This window comes from Mya arenaria, chromosome 17 (genome assembly GCF_026914265.1).
Source record: "Mya arenaria isolate MELC-2E11 chromosome 17, ASM2691426v1".
In the NCBI taxonomy this organism is placed as follows: Eukaryota; Metazoa; Mollusca; class Bivalvia; order Myida; family Myidae; genus Mya; species Mya arenaria.
In genome coordinates this window covers 34,606,421-34,621,996 of record NC_069138.1, presented here as the reverse complement: position 1 = coordinate 34,621,996, position 15,576 = coordinate 34,606,421, and the positions used below count along the sequence as shown (strand labels likewise).

The window sequence follows — 15,576 nt, the reverse complement described above, 5'->3', positions numbered from 1 at the left end:
GAAACTTTGTGCAATAGCAAATTTACCGTTTTACTGCACTTTTATCTGTACGTGCATAATGCCTCAATTTTACTCATCAAAAGGTCGAAAACAGTAATTCAGTCCCTTTGAAATGTACTCTAATCAAACAATGTTGCTAGGCTGATCACCGAGACGCTTGATTTTGGAAAGTATAGGAAGAAAATATTAAATTTCAAGCGTCTGGATCTGTATATTAATCCAGAGTGTGTAATATGTAAACTTTCCTTTTTTGTACTTTGAACCGTACTTACATGTGAACTTTACATTGTTTGAACTTTGCTTATTGTAGATAACATTCGTCTACACATGTCAGACGTGTTTAGTGTCGCTAGATCAATACGGGCGACCATAGACGGATGTTTCAACATGCTTGTGTTGAAACTGGTTTCGTTTTTCCTGCTTGGAGTTTTCTTTAGTTATTACCTGGGTTTGTCATGTACATTGACAACTCTTGCAGTGTTTGTTGTTTATGTTGCCACTGGAGGCTGGATATTTGTGAAAGCAGTCGTTCAGACACTTCCTCGTGACTGGAGGTGAATTATAATTTAAGTATTACTGGTTTGAGAGCAGTATTGACTGAAATATTACTTGTAGAAACACATACTAGGGGTCAAAGGTGACAATTGTTTATTAGAAAATCTTGTGACAATGGCCAGATACTGCTTCCCGCCGGATACTGCTTTCCAACCTGTATACAAGATATAAATACAGCTGTTGCCAACAGTGTTGGGCAGTAATCTGTTATTTGATTGTAAAGATATAAGATGTTTTCATGCCAAGTCTGGGCTGTATGCACTTTTAAGTTAATGGGTTTACAATATACAGCAGCTTTTATATTGTCTTTTATGCATTTAAGAGGAATTTTAGTTTAAGAATTCTTGTTCTCAATCCTTGATCTTAGAACTACTAAGGGATATTAAAGCTGCACTCTCACAGATTGAACGTTTTGACATTTTTTAATTTTTTTTGTCTTGGAACGAGCCAATTTTTGTGAAAATCCATGGAAACGGTTATATAAGACTGCTGAAAAAAAATAGATCGCAGATTTTTATATTTAAGTTTTAAAAAATGATGTTTTAGGCATTTTTCTTAAACCGTTTGTACTGTATATGATAATCTATGATTTGATTATTTGTCAGCAAACTTATATCATTGGTTTGCAGATATTAATGCAAAAATTTGTTCTTTCCAAGACAAAAAATAAAAAAGTTGTAAAAATGGTTTATCTGTGAGAGCTTTAAGGGCTACTTAACCAAGAACTATTAGGAGATTCTTAAAAACACAATGAAATGTTATTAATGTAAGGAAGAATATGATTATGACAATAATTTGAATTTAGATAGAAATCTGAATGTATTTGTGTATTAATAGAAAAATGTTCATGAGAATCTTTTGATGACAGGTTATCATGTCAGGTTGTTCTTAGATACACTTCTTATTGAAGAACTCTTAAATGTTATTAGTAGCTCTTAGTAGTTCTAAGTATCTCAATGTAGTTTTTAGTAGCTCATAAGCTTAAGCAGGACCCTATTTTAAAGTGTTTCAACATATAAAATGGCCTCCCAACACTGTGCAATGTTATGAATGTATGACATAGACAAAAACATGTATTAACCATGTATGGATTTAGCTGTTTATGAAATTCCCAGGCTATAATGCAATACATACCATTTATGCTAATATTTCAGGGCTCTTAAAGTCTTACTGACATTAAAATGGGCAGTGAAAAAGTACAATCAGTCAGGGATGAGCATCCCGAAACTGTTCCAAGAAACAGTCAGGAAGTATCCCAATAAGACTTGCTTCATTTATGAAAACAAGACATGGACCTTTCAGGTTTGTTATAATTTCATTTATTTTTTTCGCAATTTGTTAAAAGAAGGATGATCAACATTACATAAATTATAAAAATTGTCTCTCTTCAGCTTAATCTATATCACTTTGTTGACTTTTATATGGTATTGATATAATGTGTTTCCTATTTCTGGACTAATAGCATAAATGTAAATGTACTTTAACCCTTAGGCTGCTGATGGCGATTTTAAAGTCTTTGCAAACAGCTTGGAACCAGACCAGACACCGAGTAACTCGGCGCCTGGTCAGGTTCCAAGCTGTTTGCCACTCAGTCAATATAACCCCAAAGTTTTAAGTAAAATGAAAGAAATTTAGAATAAACCAGACAACATTTTTGAGCAGATGACAATTTACCCAGCATGCAAAGGGTTAATTTCACCAGAGATTTATTAATATCAATAATACCAGCTGTTTGGATAATTTCACTATAAGCACCATATTTGTTGAGCGTACACAAAATCAGAATTCCACATATTCAGGCTTTTTTAAGTGTAAGATAATATAAAAATATAGAATGAATATAATGACTTTGTTATAATTTCAACAGGAGGTGGATTTAATCACAAACGCCATTGGCAACTTCTTCAATGAAGCTGGACTGGGGAAGGGAAGTGTGGTTGCCTTGGTGATGGAGAACCGACCAGAACTTGTGTTTTATTGGCTCGGGCTTGGAAAGATTGGTGCCATCGGGGCTCTGATAAACTTCAACCTCAGAGAGAAATCCCTGCTCCATTGTATACAGGCAGCTCAAGCACAAGGCATTGTCTTCTCCGAGGAAATGACACCTGGTTTGCCATTCATATAACCTTTCAAGAATCAAGAGTAAAATCAAACATTGAAACATATTAATCCCATTTGCATATATATAGCGTAAATCTTACTACATGTGTTTAAAATGTTATTATAATTTAATTATGGTATTTCATGAATTCGTTTCATTCAAGATTTCCAAATAGATTATTAAATAATGATAGTTGATATTTTAATTTCATTGTTTCATATAATTCTCAAGTTTAATAGCTTTTCTGGATGTCTTGTTTATGTAAATGTTAGAAAATACATGTAAGAAATAAAATCATAATGATTAATCCAAGTTAAACCAGCAGAGCAAGTCCTCCATAATCAATTAAATTTTACTTCATCTTGATCTATAGAAGTGATCATATTTACGCCTATTCACTGCTAAATTCAAGTCAGATTTGATTATTTCATGTCATGCTACAATTAAGTTCAGTCTACTTGCATTTTTTACCATAATTCATTTATACAAGTGAATTTAAAAAAAAACAAAAAAACACAGTAATATTTTTTTTTTTTGAGAATTCTATTTGTGGTATTATCCTCTATATTAAAAGAAAATAATTAATAAGCAAACATGTATTATAGTTTATCTTATCACAGGGATAGAACAGTAAGAAAATAATGCATGTACCTTAATTACATTTTAGCATGTGAGAAGAAAGACTATGTTAAATCCCTGTATCTATTACATGTTTTTCCAGTGGTCGGATCAGAGGTTGGAATGCCAAAATTTGATTTGATTTTAATCTCACCACTTATATTTTCTTTCTTCAGCAATAGCGGAGATTTCTCAGGACATCCCCAAGTCATGTCTAATGTACTACATGAGCAGTGTGGCCTGTCCCATCCCCGGGGTTATCAGTCTGGATCCACTCCTCGAGAAGAGCCCCACTTACAAACCACCTGAGCCCCTAACAAAGTTCACAGGTACAGGAAAAGTTTGTCTCAATCTTTAAATTGCTTATGAAAACTTTGTAAGCCATTGAATTCAGACGCTCATATTAGGTTATCACGGCACTGCCAGGGGAGAGGCTTTTAAACTTCAAATACGGTATTGTTTTCAAAATCAGAATTGCAATCTGCAGCAGGAAGGCTTGTCAAATGGTCAACTTTGGGATAAAAACTTTTAATGTGTTATCCAGGTGACTATGTCGGTGCTGTAAGAATTCCACCTATCAGGAATCAACCACTATCTGTTTTCACCATTTAATTATGCCCGCCTGATTAACATGGATATGTTTGTAATTTAGCCGCTCTGTACATATTGCAATGTTTAAATTGGCACTGTATGTATTGCACTGTTTATATCCGCACTGCACATGTTGCACTGTTTAAATCCACAGTGTACATACTGCACTGTTTATATCTGCCATGTACTTATTGCACTGTTTAAATCCACAGTGTACATACTGCACTGTTTATATCCGCCATGTACTTATTGCACTGTTTAAATCCACAGTGTACATACTGCACTGTTTATATCCACCATGTACTTATTGCACTGTTTAAATCCACAGTGTACATACTGCACTGTTTATATCCACCATGTACTTATTGCTCTGTTTAAATCCACAGTGTACAGACTGCACTGTTTATATCCGCCTTCTTGTTATCATTCCAATATTGGAGTTAATGTGTAGACAAAAACAAATAAAACACTCTACAACATGGTACAATTCATGAGTAATTCCTATTGTTTGTAATCAACCTGCTACAATTTCTCTTGTTTGTAATCAACCTGCTACAATTCCTCTTGTTTGTAATCAACATGCTACAATTCCTCTTGTTTGTAATCAACCTGCTACAATTCCTCTTGTTTGTAATCAACCTGCTACAATTCCTCTTGTTTGTAATCAACCTGCTACAATTCCTCTTGTTTGTAATCAACATGCTACAATTCCTCTTGTTTGTAATCAACCTGCTACAATTCCTCTTGTTTGTAATCAACCTGCTACAATTCCTCTTGTTTGTATTCAGATCGGCTGTTCTATGTGTACACATCAGGGACCACCGGGCTCCCAAAGGCAGCTATCATTACTCATTCAAGGTGAGGGTTCTGCATATGATTCCTGTTGCAAAAGATCTTGTAACATATTAAGTTATCAACGGTTAACCTCATACTGTTATAAGTAATTGTGTGCAAAGTATATCTGTAAATAAAACCCGCAAACTAATTTTGATGCATGGTATATTGGAGTCACCATACGGTTGGTTGGTTGGTCAGGTGCGTGGTCTGTTGGCAAAAGTTTGGGAAGCGAACTTCTTTTACAGATTTAGATGTATCACACTGTTATAAGACTGTTTTGATACGATTATTATTGGTCTTAATTAAAATGAATTGCAGTGTAAAGTTGTTAGTACTTTTTCATGTGATCAATTTAAAAGAAATGGTCATTTAAACCATATCTTGTAGGAGAGATTTACCATTCTATCTCAGAATTTTGGACATACTGTACAATCTATAAACACCTTGTTCAACCATTTTTCTTCCACAAAAAGATAAGTTAAGTCATTGTTCCTTGCAAGTCCTCTTTAATCAGTTATGTAAGCTGGATTTCCTATTTCTAAGGTATTACTACATGGCAAGCGCCATCAACATGTTTCTACGCATCACCCCAGAGGACGTGCTGTACAACGCCCTCCCACTCTACCACACGGCAGGCGGGATTATCGGTACAGGCCAAGCTCTTCTCTGGGGAACCACCGTCGTTGTCAAGAAAAAATTCTCCGCCAGCAGGTTCTGGGATGATTGCATCCAGTATAATTGCACAGTATGTGGGCAATATCTAGATTGTTGTAAATATGTAGATTTATGGACTTTAAAGTTTAAAGCTATATCATTTCCATTTGCTTTTTAATCTGTTGAGATTGAATACTCATTTACCCATATTTCTGTAATATATTATATCCTTTAAGGTGTTAAGCATTAAAGTTCTCACCTATTTCAGTCATTAAAATAAGACTTTTGAAAGAACAAATCCGAATTCTTACACTAATGTTTGGCATAAACAATGGTCAGATTCCCTGCTAATACAAATAACAGACTTTGAGCAAGCCAAAAGCATTTTACTAGTGAAGGCTTATGCTAATTTCGACTACTGAATATGTTAATGGTTAATTGAAATCATGTTAACGCAATGCTGTATAGAACAATAAAAATGGCATTTATGGTAGTTTAAAGTTAATTGTTGATCAGCATTTATTTTCATTTTCAGGCTGCCCAGTACATTGGTGAAATATGCCGGTACCTTATCGCCCAGCCGGTCAAGCTGGCAGATAAACAGCACCGGGTACGGGTCATGTTCGGTAACGGACTTCAGCCAGGGTTGTGGGAGGACTTCCAGGCAAGGTTTGGCGTCAACATCATGGGAGAGTTCTACGGAGCTACCGAGGGCAACTGTAATATTAGTGAGTTATGCTTTATTTGTATGTTTTGTATCCCTCATCCTAGTTGATCATAACATGCATGTAGAAACTCAGTGTCCACATGTAAATACTTTGAATGTTCTATGGTAAAAAGGGAAAGAATACTTGTATCTTTATGAATGTCAGTGAAGTGTAAGTGAAACCTGTCTGGCAACAGGACATTGCTGGTGAATTTCCTGCAAAATTGTGAGATAGTTTTGACTGGTATTTAACACCTGAAACTATTTATCACCAGAACAACAAACTCAGTGGATAGAAATATTATAGTCGTTAATATTTCATTCAATATACACTGAATGTTTATCCACGTCAGGAAGACTGGATGCATGAAGGCAGGGAATATGAATTTTTTGGAGATATATATTTGGAGAGACAAATTTGTCCTGTGTGTCATAATAATGCCCTGTATTAGGCACATAGATGTCAGAAAGAATATTTGTGCCAATTAAGGTTTTGTGAACCATGTAACAGATTTTGTTTGGCAATCATTAAGACACCAATTGAATACACTGTTTTAAGTTTTTAATGTATTCATGTGTCTTTTGGTTGTGAGCGTGCATTAGACTCAGCAAAAACAATGCCCAGGAAAATCTAGGAAAAATCTTGAATACATTTAAAAACCTGCATGTCACAAAAAAAAGAATAATCACAAAAAAAAAACATAATCACAAAAAAAAAACATTCTTTGCTGTGATTGAATAAAAAATATTAACTTTTGGTATGGAATGAGGTTATAAAACACCTATGCCCACATCATTGGGTTTCATTTAATGTTTTTGATATTAACAATTTATGCACTTCTTATTGCAGTTAACTTTGACAACACTATAGGAGCGTGTGGGTTTACATCAGTGATAGCGCCATTCATGTACCCTGTGACCTTAATCAAGGTCGACAGTGAAAATAAGATCATTCGTGATAGGAATGGGGTGTGTGTTAAAGCAAAGCCTGGTAAGTACAATCTACATACAATCAACACCTGTTTGCTCGATATACCTGACCAAATGATTGGATTCTAGCTATTATCGAGTCAAGCAAGAATGCTTTCAAAGACCAAAATAAGATCGGTTCTTAACATCCAGTTTGAGCCAATACGGAAATCGAGCCAAGCAATATCAAGCCAACATGTTTAGACTGTATCATACATCTTCTTTATTTTCTTGTACTTCATATTAATTTTGTTTATAGTTTAAGTCTCATAAAAATAGGCTTACTAAGTAAGCAAGGTATTTTTGAGTTTTAATTGTTGGAGTATATTGAAACAGTTATATTTGAACCACTTTCTGTCGATGAATGTGCAAATTGTGCAAATCTTTTACATTATTTATTATTTAATTAATTTTTTTTAAATAAGAGTGGTTATTTTTATGGTCATTCAACATTTAAATTTACTAGTAAAACAGGTATTATGTTACCTATACATGGTTGAGTCGCAGCTTGCACTATGTAATAGTTAAAACATATTTTCTAAAATCTAATTGATAAAGAAGGGGAGAGTGAGTGCAGTACATGTTCCAACTGACTCAGATTTAAGGCAGGGGAAACAAATGATAATATCAAGTCTGCCAAGAAGCAAATTTAAGTGTGGTAGTAATTGAAGGAGTGATTATAATCTAACAAATTATCCTAGTCAGGAATAATATGATGATTAAGTATTGTCGAAAATCAATCTTTTAAGACTAAGGTTGCCGATAATCAATTGCAGAATCTCGAAATCGGTTCTTGCTATGTGTTGGTATTCTAAAAAAAAATGTAAAAAATTGAAGACAATTATAATTCATTTTGCATCCAGCTTAAAGCAAATCAAGCAAAGGAATTTACATCCTTGTTTACTTTTCCAGCACACTTGAGAACAAAATGTAAAAATACAGCTTGTGTTTCTGTTATACCACAAAGTTAATGTTTTTTATCAAGTTTCGATCTTAAATGCTAAGCCAAAAAATTGATTGGATCGGCTTGACTGATATTTCTGATGATTGATTATGGTTTTAGAAAGCTTTTTAATCCCTACTCATCATATTGTAACCGTCCATTTTTACTCAATAATGTTATACCCCAACCAGGTGAGCCAGGGGAATTGGTGGGCAGGATTGTTACAGGCGACCCGCTGCGTCAGTTTGATGGGTATGTGAGCAAGGACGCCACAGACAAGAAGGTGGCTCGAGATGTGTTCAAGAAAGGGGATTTGGCATTCCTTACTGGTGGGTACTTGTTAAGTTTTCTTTTAAACACTTCAAGTATATTATTTTTTGCACTGCAATGAAGTGAGTTTAGTTGTTGGTTTGTTTGCACTAGTCAAGCAAATAAATAAATGTTTCTTTCTTATTTTTGTTGCCTTTTCACACTCTGAAGTGAGTGAAGTTGTTGGCTTGTTTGCACAAGTCAAGCAAGTTAATATTTTTTTTATTTTTGTAGCCTTTTTGCACTCTGACTATTTTTTTTGATCCCACTATTTCAGGAATGGGTGCCAGGTTCTGAATGATTGGGAAAGTATGTCATTTTGACATAAATTGTGAATTCCAATTATGCCAAAAAATGAACAAAAATGCGTTAAAAATAGACTGAAAAGATAACAGAGTCTGATTGAACTTGTTTCTTCAAGAATACATCAACTCGTCCATTCAAAAATGGATAAAAAAGGATTCATTCATTTCAGGTGATGTGCTGGTCATGGATGAGCGTGGTTATATGAAGTTCCGGGATCGTACAGGCGACACGTTCCGATGGAGGGGAGAAAACGTGTCCACATTCGAAGTTGAGACAACCATCAGCAAGATAATTGGTCTCAGTGATGCTGTTGTATATGGTGTTGAAGTCCCAGGTAAACTTTTGTTATATGCTTTGGAGGTGAATTTTATCTCTTCTGTTGTTTGAAGAAAAGACACGGTACTGTGATAGTCTTGTTATTGTTGTTGTCGTCAGCAGCTGCATGGTTGTAGTGTAAAATCTTTAACCTTGGCAAAAAATAAAAAAAGCCTTCAAGATATTGAAAACTGGGAAACATGATGCAAGAGACATGTAAAGCAAGGCCAATAACTATTTCATAAACCATTTTTGAGTTATTTCCCTTGTTCCACTGAAAACTCCCCAAAATACTTGTGTTGGAGTTCATTATGCAGAGCTCTGGTGGAGGCTGCCACATTTTGGCCAAATTAAAGAATTGATGATTCCATTTAATTTGAAAAAGTTCCATGAATTTTCAGGTCATTTTCAATAATTATAAACCATCGCCTTAAAATGGAATACTACAGTTTGCATTTGACATAAAGAAAAAAAGAAAATCGTAGTATTACTAATTTGAGGAAACATATGTTATACTGAGTAGTCACTTCATTTAAGATGTAATTTGCCCTGAAGTTATCTCTTTTATTTAATTGTCCAACCACTATATGATAATATAAATATTACTGTTCCTCATTTACAATATGATAATTATGTCAGATTGCATTGATCTAAGGTTTGAAGCAAAATATCCTTGTTCTGTGCTTAGACTTATAGTTATGTTTTTCCTCAGGCTCTGAAGGTCGTGCAGGCATGGCAGCCATAATGGATCCTGAGAGCAAAATCAACCTAGCTGACCTACATAAGGCTCTCCATCACAGCCTTCCGCCATATTCCAGACCCCTGTTTATACGATTACTGGACCAGGCTGCTGATACCACCGGTATGTGTAATGTATGTTTTGTAGGGGGCTATTACGGATCCCAAGGGCAGAATCAAACTAGTGGACCTACGTAAGACCCCGAGGAACATTTTAATACAGAGGACATACATCAAGTCTTACAACACAAACTGCCTCCATGTTCCAGACCTTTATTTATAGGCTTGACCAGGCTGCTGTCACTACAGAACATTTTTGTGTAATGTATGTCAGGGCACAACACTTATGGTAACCCGGTGACCCGAGACACCCAATTTTCTGACAGAATTACCACAGCCAATTTGCCTGGTCACCAGATAAAAACACTTTGCCATGGTGGCAATATCATATAAATACATAACTGTGCTGTATCGATAAATAATCTATCTCTTCATGTATATATAGCAGATGCACACTGCCTGGTGCGACATCATTGGATGTATTCCGGGTCAGCGTTATCTGCAGTGTTTGGTTAATAAAGTACATACAGAGAAGCCAGTCTCCTTTAAAAACAATGTCATTATGGTATATTTAAGATAATTGTCAGCCCTTAATTTTATGAATAATAGATTAATAATGACATTTTTTTAAATAAAGAGGAAACAAAATAACAGACCAGTTCCGTGTGTCGAATTTTAGTATGACTCAGATACACATTCTGCCACACATTTTTGCGATATTTTGCAAAAAAAATTGTTTTTTTTTACGGGTCACCAATTTTTGGGAGGAGGTGATCCTGCCGGTCACCTAATAAAAAATTAGTGTCGCGCCCTGTATGTGTTGTAGGGAAGCCAATATTGACCCAAAGGGACATTTCAATACAGATGACATTAATCAAGTATTACATCACAGGCTGCCTCCATAGTCAGTCCTATGTTTATAAGCTTACAGGACCTGGTTGCTGATACCATAGGTTTGTGTAATGTATGTGTTGTCAAGGGCCAATATTGACCCTGATGGCAGGTTAGACCTAGTGGACCCAGTTAAGTCCTACAACACAGGCTGCCTCAATAGTCAAAACCTTTGTTTAAACACTTCCTGTACCAGGGTCAGGGTGCTGAAACCCTAGGTGTGTGCAATGTATGTTTGGTAGGGGGCCATTATGAACCCCAAACTTAGTGGTCATACGTAAGTCAAACATCCCATTTTTAAAGGGAGTATGAACTTTTTCAATATAAATATGATATAGAGTATTCATGATGATTTCTCAATAATATATGTATATTAGTACTACTGATTTTATTGAAGTGTCATAATGGTTAAAATTTGGGGGTTTTATTTTCAGGTACTCACAAATTAAAGAAGACCACATTACAAGCAGAGGGTTTCAATCCAAATGTTGTAAAAGACAGGTTGTTTTACATGAACACAAAACTAGCACAGTATGAATCTCTGACGAAATCTGTGTATGAAGATATATGTAAACAGAAAATACGGATGTGAAATTTGGGGCAGTTTAGTGCATAATACAGGGGTTCTAGAGGTCAGAAATAATCCTGAAATTAGGAATGAGGGTATTTAACTTTAGACTATATCATAGTCATAAGCACTAATTTGCTGGGACATTTGCATCAAAACTGTAGGAAGTACATACATGTACCTTGAATTGAACATATTTTTGTAAACTATTTCAAAAGGGGTCCATGCAAGCTCCTTTGCCCTGCTTTGAACTTTAATCCCTCATACTCAAACAGATGCCCGGCTATTTTCAGGATTGACAATTCTCAGCTGATAGAACTCCTAATGTTAGTTTCAAGTGTGTGCTTGATATATTTTTTTATATGTAAACTCATGCTAGATACAATCAACTTTACTGATAATTGTAAGTTCACTTTTTGTTTAATCATGATGGGTTTAAGTTATTTCTTGGTCTAACAATGTAACACTGATATATTTAAGTTGATTCTTGGAATATATTCATGATACATTGTTGATTTATAAGCTGATTCTTTATAAATATATTAGAGTTAATTCTAGTCTTCATAAAACCATAATAAATTATCACATGGTTAAAAGTTAATTCATGAAATAACTGATGATTTTTTTTGTAGATTTAAGTTAATTCTTTGTATGAGCATGATAGAGCTTAATCCTTGCTGTATTATTTCAGCCATAATTGATTAATGATTGTTTTGTTTGTGCCTTATAACTTTAGAAGCATCCCGGCCGGCCATACCTCAACTGCCATGATATTCTGTTTTACCTGATGGCCTATAATTACCAATTAGACAATTGTCTGAATTTGACTTTAAAGCTGCACTCTCACAGATATACTATTTCTACAATTTTTTATTTTTTGTCTTGGAAAGAGCAAATTTTTGTGTAGATATCTGCAAACCAATGATAAAAGATTGCTGACAAAAAAACAGATTGCCGATTATCATATTTCCTTTTGAAAAATAATGTTTTATAGCTTAAACTGTTACTAACGTTTAAAAAACATGCATAAAACATCAATTTTTCATCATAATTGTTAAAATCTGTGATCTTGTTTTTTGTCAGCAAGTTCAAGTTCAAAGTTTATTGTACAAAGCCAGCAGTCTTATATACCTGATTGCCATGGATTTTCGCAAAACTTGGCTGGTTTCAAGACAAAAAATAAAAATATTGTCAAAACGTTCAATCTGTGAGAGTGCAGCTTTGAGATGAAGTTAAAAAAATAAAATTTTGCATTCGCTTGAGGTAATGATAATTATGATGAATTTCAATAATCTTGTATTAAATATATTTATTGATGAAAAGTATTACCAGGGTAATTTTTCACCTTTCAATTTCTAATTATTTCGCAGAACTATTTCATCTAAAGATTTTGAAAAAATCTTATCAGTTTTTAATTGATATTACAACATCTTGGAAAGTGGTTTTGCTGTCAAGAATACATTATTTGGCATACAGTCTTCAAACTGACTATATATTTTGACAATTGTCTAGATTTTTGATACTTGTTTATTTTCTAAGTATTTTTGTACTGTGAATTATTACATTATAGTTCCTTATTTAGCATTATTTTGTATGTATTGGCTACAAATAGATACATGAAGGAAAACTGTGTTCTTTTTTGTGTCGCCTGAAAAGACGACATATAGGGGTTACTTTTGTCGGTGGCGGCAGCGGCGGTGGCGTCGGCAGTGGCGGCGGCGGCGTCCGCGTCCCATTTTCGCTTGTCCGGGGTATATCTCCTAAACTATTAGTGGTATCAACTTGAAACTTCATATGTACATAGATCTAATTGAGGGCAAGTGCAGTGCACAATAACAGTAACTCTTGCTTTCTTAGTTTTAAAGTTATTGCCCTTTGTAAATTTTCATGTTTAAAGTTTTGTCCGGGGCATATCTTGAAGAATATAAGAGGTATCAACTTGAAACTTCATAGCTAGATAGATCTCATTGAGGGCAAGTGCAGTGCACAATAACAGTAACTCTTGCTTTCTTAGTTTAAAGTTATTGCCCTTTGTTAATTTTCATGCTTAAAGTTTTGTCCGGGGCATATCTTGAAGAATATAAGAGGTATCAACTTGAAACTTCATAGCTAGATATATCTTATTGAGGGCAAGTGCAGTGCACAATAACAGTTACTCTTGCTTTCTTAGTGGCGGCGGCGGCCGCGTCCCATTTTCGCTTGTCCGGGGTATATCTCCTAAACTATTAGTGGTATCAACTTGAAACTTCATATGTACATAGATCTAATTGAGGGCAAGTGCAGTGCACAAGAACTGTTACTCTTGCTTCCATATTTTTTTAGTTATTGCCCTTTGTTATTTTTCATGCTTAAAGTTTTGTCTGGGGCATATCTTGTAGAATATAAGAGTTATCAACTTGAAACTTCATAGCTAGATATATCTCATTGAGGGCAAGTGTAGTGCACAATAACAGTAACTCTTGCTTTCTTAGTTTTAAAGTTATTGCCCTTTGTTAATTTTCATGCTTAAAGTTTTGTCCGGGGCATATCTTGAAGAATATAAGAGGTATCAACTTCATAGCTAAATAGATCTCATTGAGGGCAAGTGCAGTGCACAAGAACCGTTACTCTTGCTGCCATATTTTTAGAGTTATTGCCGTTTGTTAATTTTCTTGCTTAGGTTTTGTCCGTGGCATATCTCGTAAACTATAGGTTTCAACCTGAAACTTATTCCGTAGGTATATCTGATTGAGGGTTCAAATGCCACTTGAAGTTAAATGGCAACATCATTGTCTATAAATGAATAAAATGCCAATCTAACAGCTATAATGTCGACAGTAAATAATTCGTCAGACGACACATCCGACTCGCGGAGTTCTAGTTATTACCGACAGTCATTGTTTTCTCAGATGAAACAGTCTTTCACAGAGAAGTGGCAAATGCCTCAGATAGGTATTTGTATAATACTGTAATTTAGAATAAAATGATATTATACAAAGTAAAATATGGAGCACAAAAATAAAACATGGCATGGTTTTAGCAATTTTTTGGGGCTTAAAAGGTCCATAATCCGGTATAGAAATTTTACCATCTTGTTATTCGTGCGTTATTCAATCAACTAAAATAAGATGTTTTCAGAGTTTGAAGGCAAAAGCTGTTGTAGTTGAGGAGAAAACTTGACAAAAAGATAAAAGTAAACATTGCCGGACCCACACACAAACGCACCCACCGTTGGGTGTAGTAAAACTACCGGTTGAGCGTTCGAGTATGTTTATTTCAATGAACTCAGTTGAAGATAATATGGCAGTGTAATTTTTGTAAAGTGAATTTTCACGCAATTTACGTATTATATGAGAAAACAGTTTAACTATAGTGTCTATTTCAAAAATTACATCATGTATAACCTTACATTCATGATCAGTGAAATGTCTATTGAATACATTTTGAAACGAGTTTTGGAAAGTCAGAGCTCGCTTTGGGTTTTTTTCCGTAAAATGTTGCATAACATGTTGTAGTCTAAGGCACCTCATGTCAGATTATTTCCATCACATAACACATCTGCCTCAGAAAAATTCACTTTGCCATAAGATTGACGCTTAATTGGTGCGTAGAAATGACGTCATAATAAATGTACCTCATTTGCATTTTTATCCAACGTCAACCGATCAATTTTGTTATGACAGCCGCTCTGCTGTGCACCCGAACCATAACATGTTTGTTTTGTAACGTCGACAACTTGTTTAAATTGATCAACTTACGGAAAATGTTTCATGAATTCATCGGAATCGGAAATAGACGCCATTTCGGTAGGATATGATTTACTGACCCAAAATGGAAACATATGGGGCCCGTGACCAGTTCTGGACCAATGGTGTTGCGTCATTCATGTTGGATATATAATTGTACAGATAGAGAGCGTAAATACATCTCTTAGAAACAACACACATATGTATGAAGTATAAGCGGCCTTAACTGGTATCGCTTCTACTCCTGGCCAGTTCGGTGAAATTATAAGTTTATGAACCCTAGTTGGGGATAAAGGTCCACACACTTCTTAGAACAGGAAACGCATGTCATGAAACTCATCAAAATGCGAAGAGCTATATGTATAAATGCAGTCCATTAAATCACCAATTATACCGTTTATTAAATTGCTGAAAGAACTTCTCATTATGTGGTCTAAAATATTCCCTAAGTTTACGATAGTCTGAATCTTTAAGAGTGGGGTGGGTCCTGCCCTTCCCGCTCCCAAGGCAAATCTCCTCCCCCTGAAGGGATTTCAAACAGTAAAAACCCTTCTCCTTGTTGAATATAAACCTATCTGCTGTGATCTGGTGTTCTATTCCTAGAAAGTCTTCAGTCTCCGCTAACACATCGACTTGGTGGTCCCTGAACCTGTCTCCATCGACAATCAGGATTTGCTTTTTGTCAAAGTA

At 35.0% G+C, this 15,576-nt stretch overlaps 1 protein-coding gene across 1 annotated transcript; it reads left to right on the top strand.

Moving 5' to 3' along the window:
• Positions 1–219: 219 nt before the first annotated feature.
• On the top strand, positions 220–12,782 carry LOC128224945 (long-chain fatty acid transport protein 4-like). Its single transcript, XM_052935054.1, has 12 exons — positions 220–554; positions 1,710–1,857; positions 2,423–2,663; positions 3,451–3,603; positions 4,654–4,723; positions 5,246–5,447; positions 5,892–6,084; positions 6,913–7,053; positions 8,166–8,303; positions 8,759–8,923; positions 9,617–9,766; positions 11,028–12,782. The coding sequence occupies exons 1-12, from the start codon at positions 328–330 to the stop codon at positions 11,183–11,185; spliced, it is 1,986 nt and encodes a 661-aa protein (XP_052791014.1). The 5' UTR covers positions 220–327; the 3' UTR covers positions 11,186–12,782.
• Positions 12,783–15,576: the final 2,794 nt, after the last annotated feature.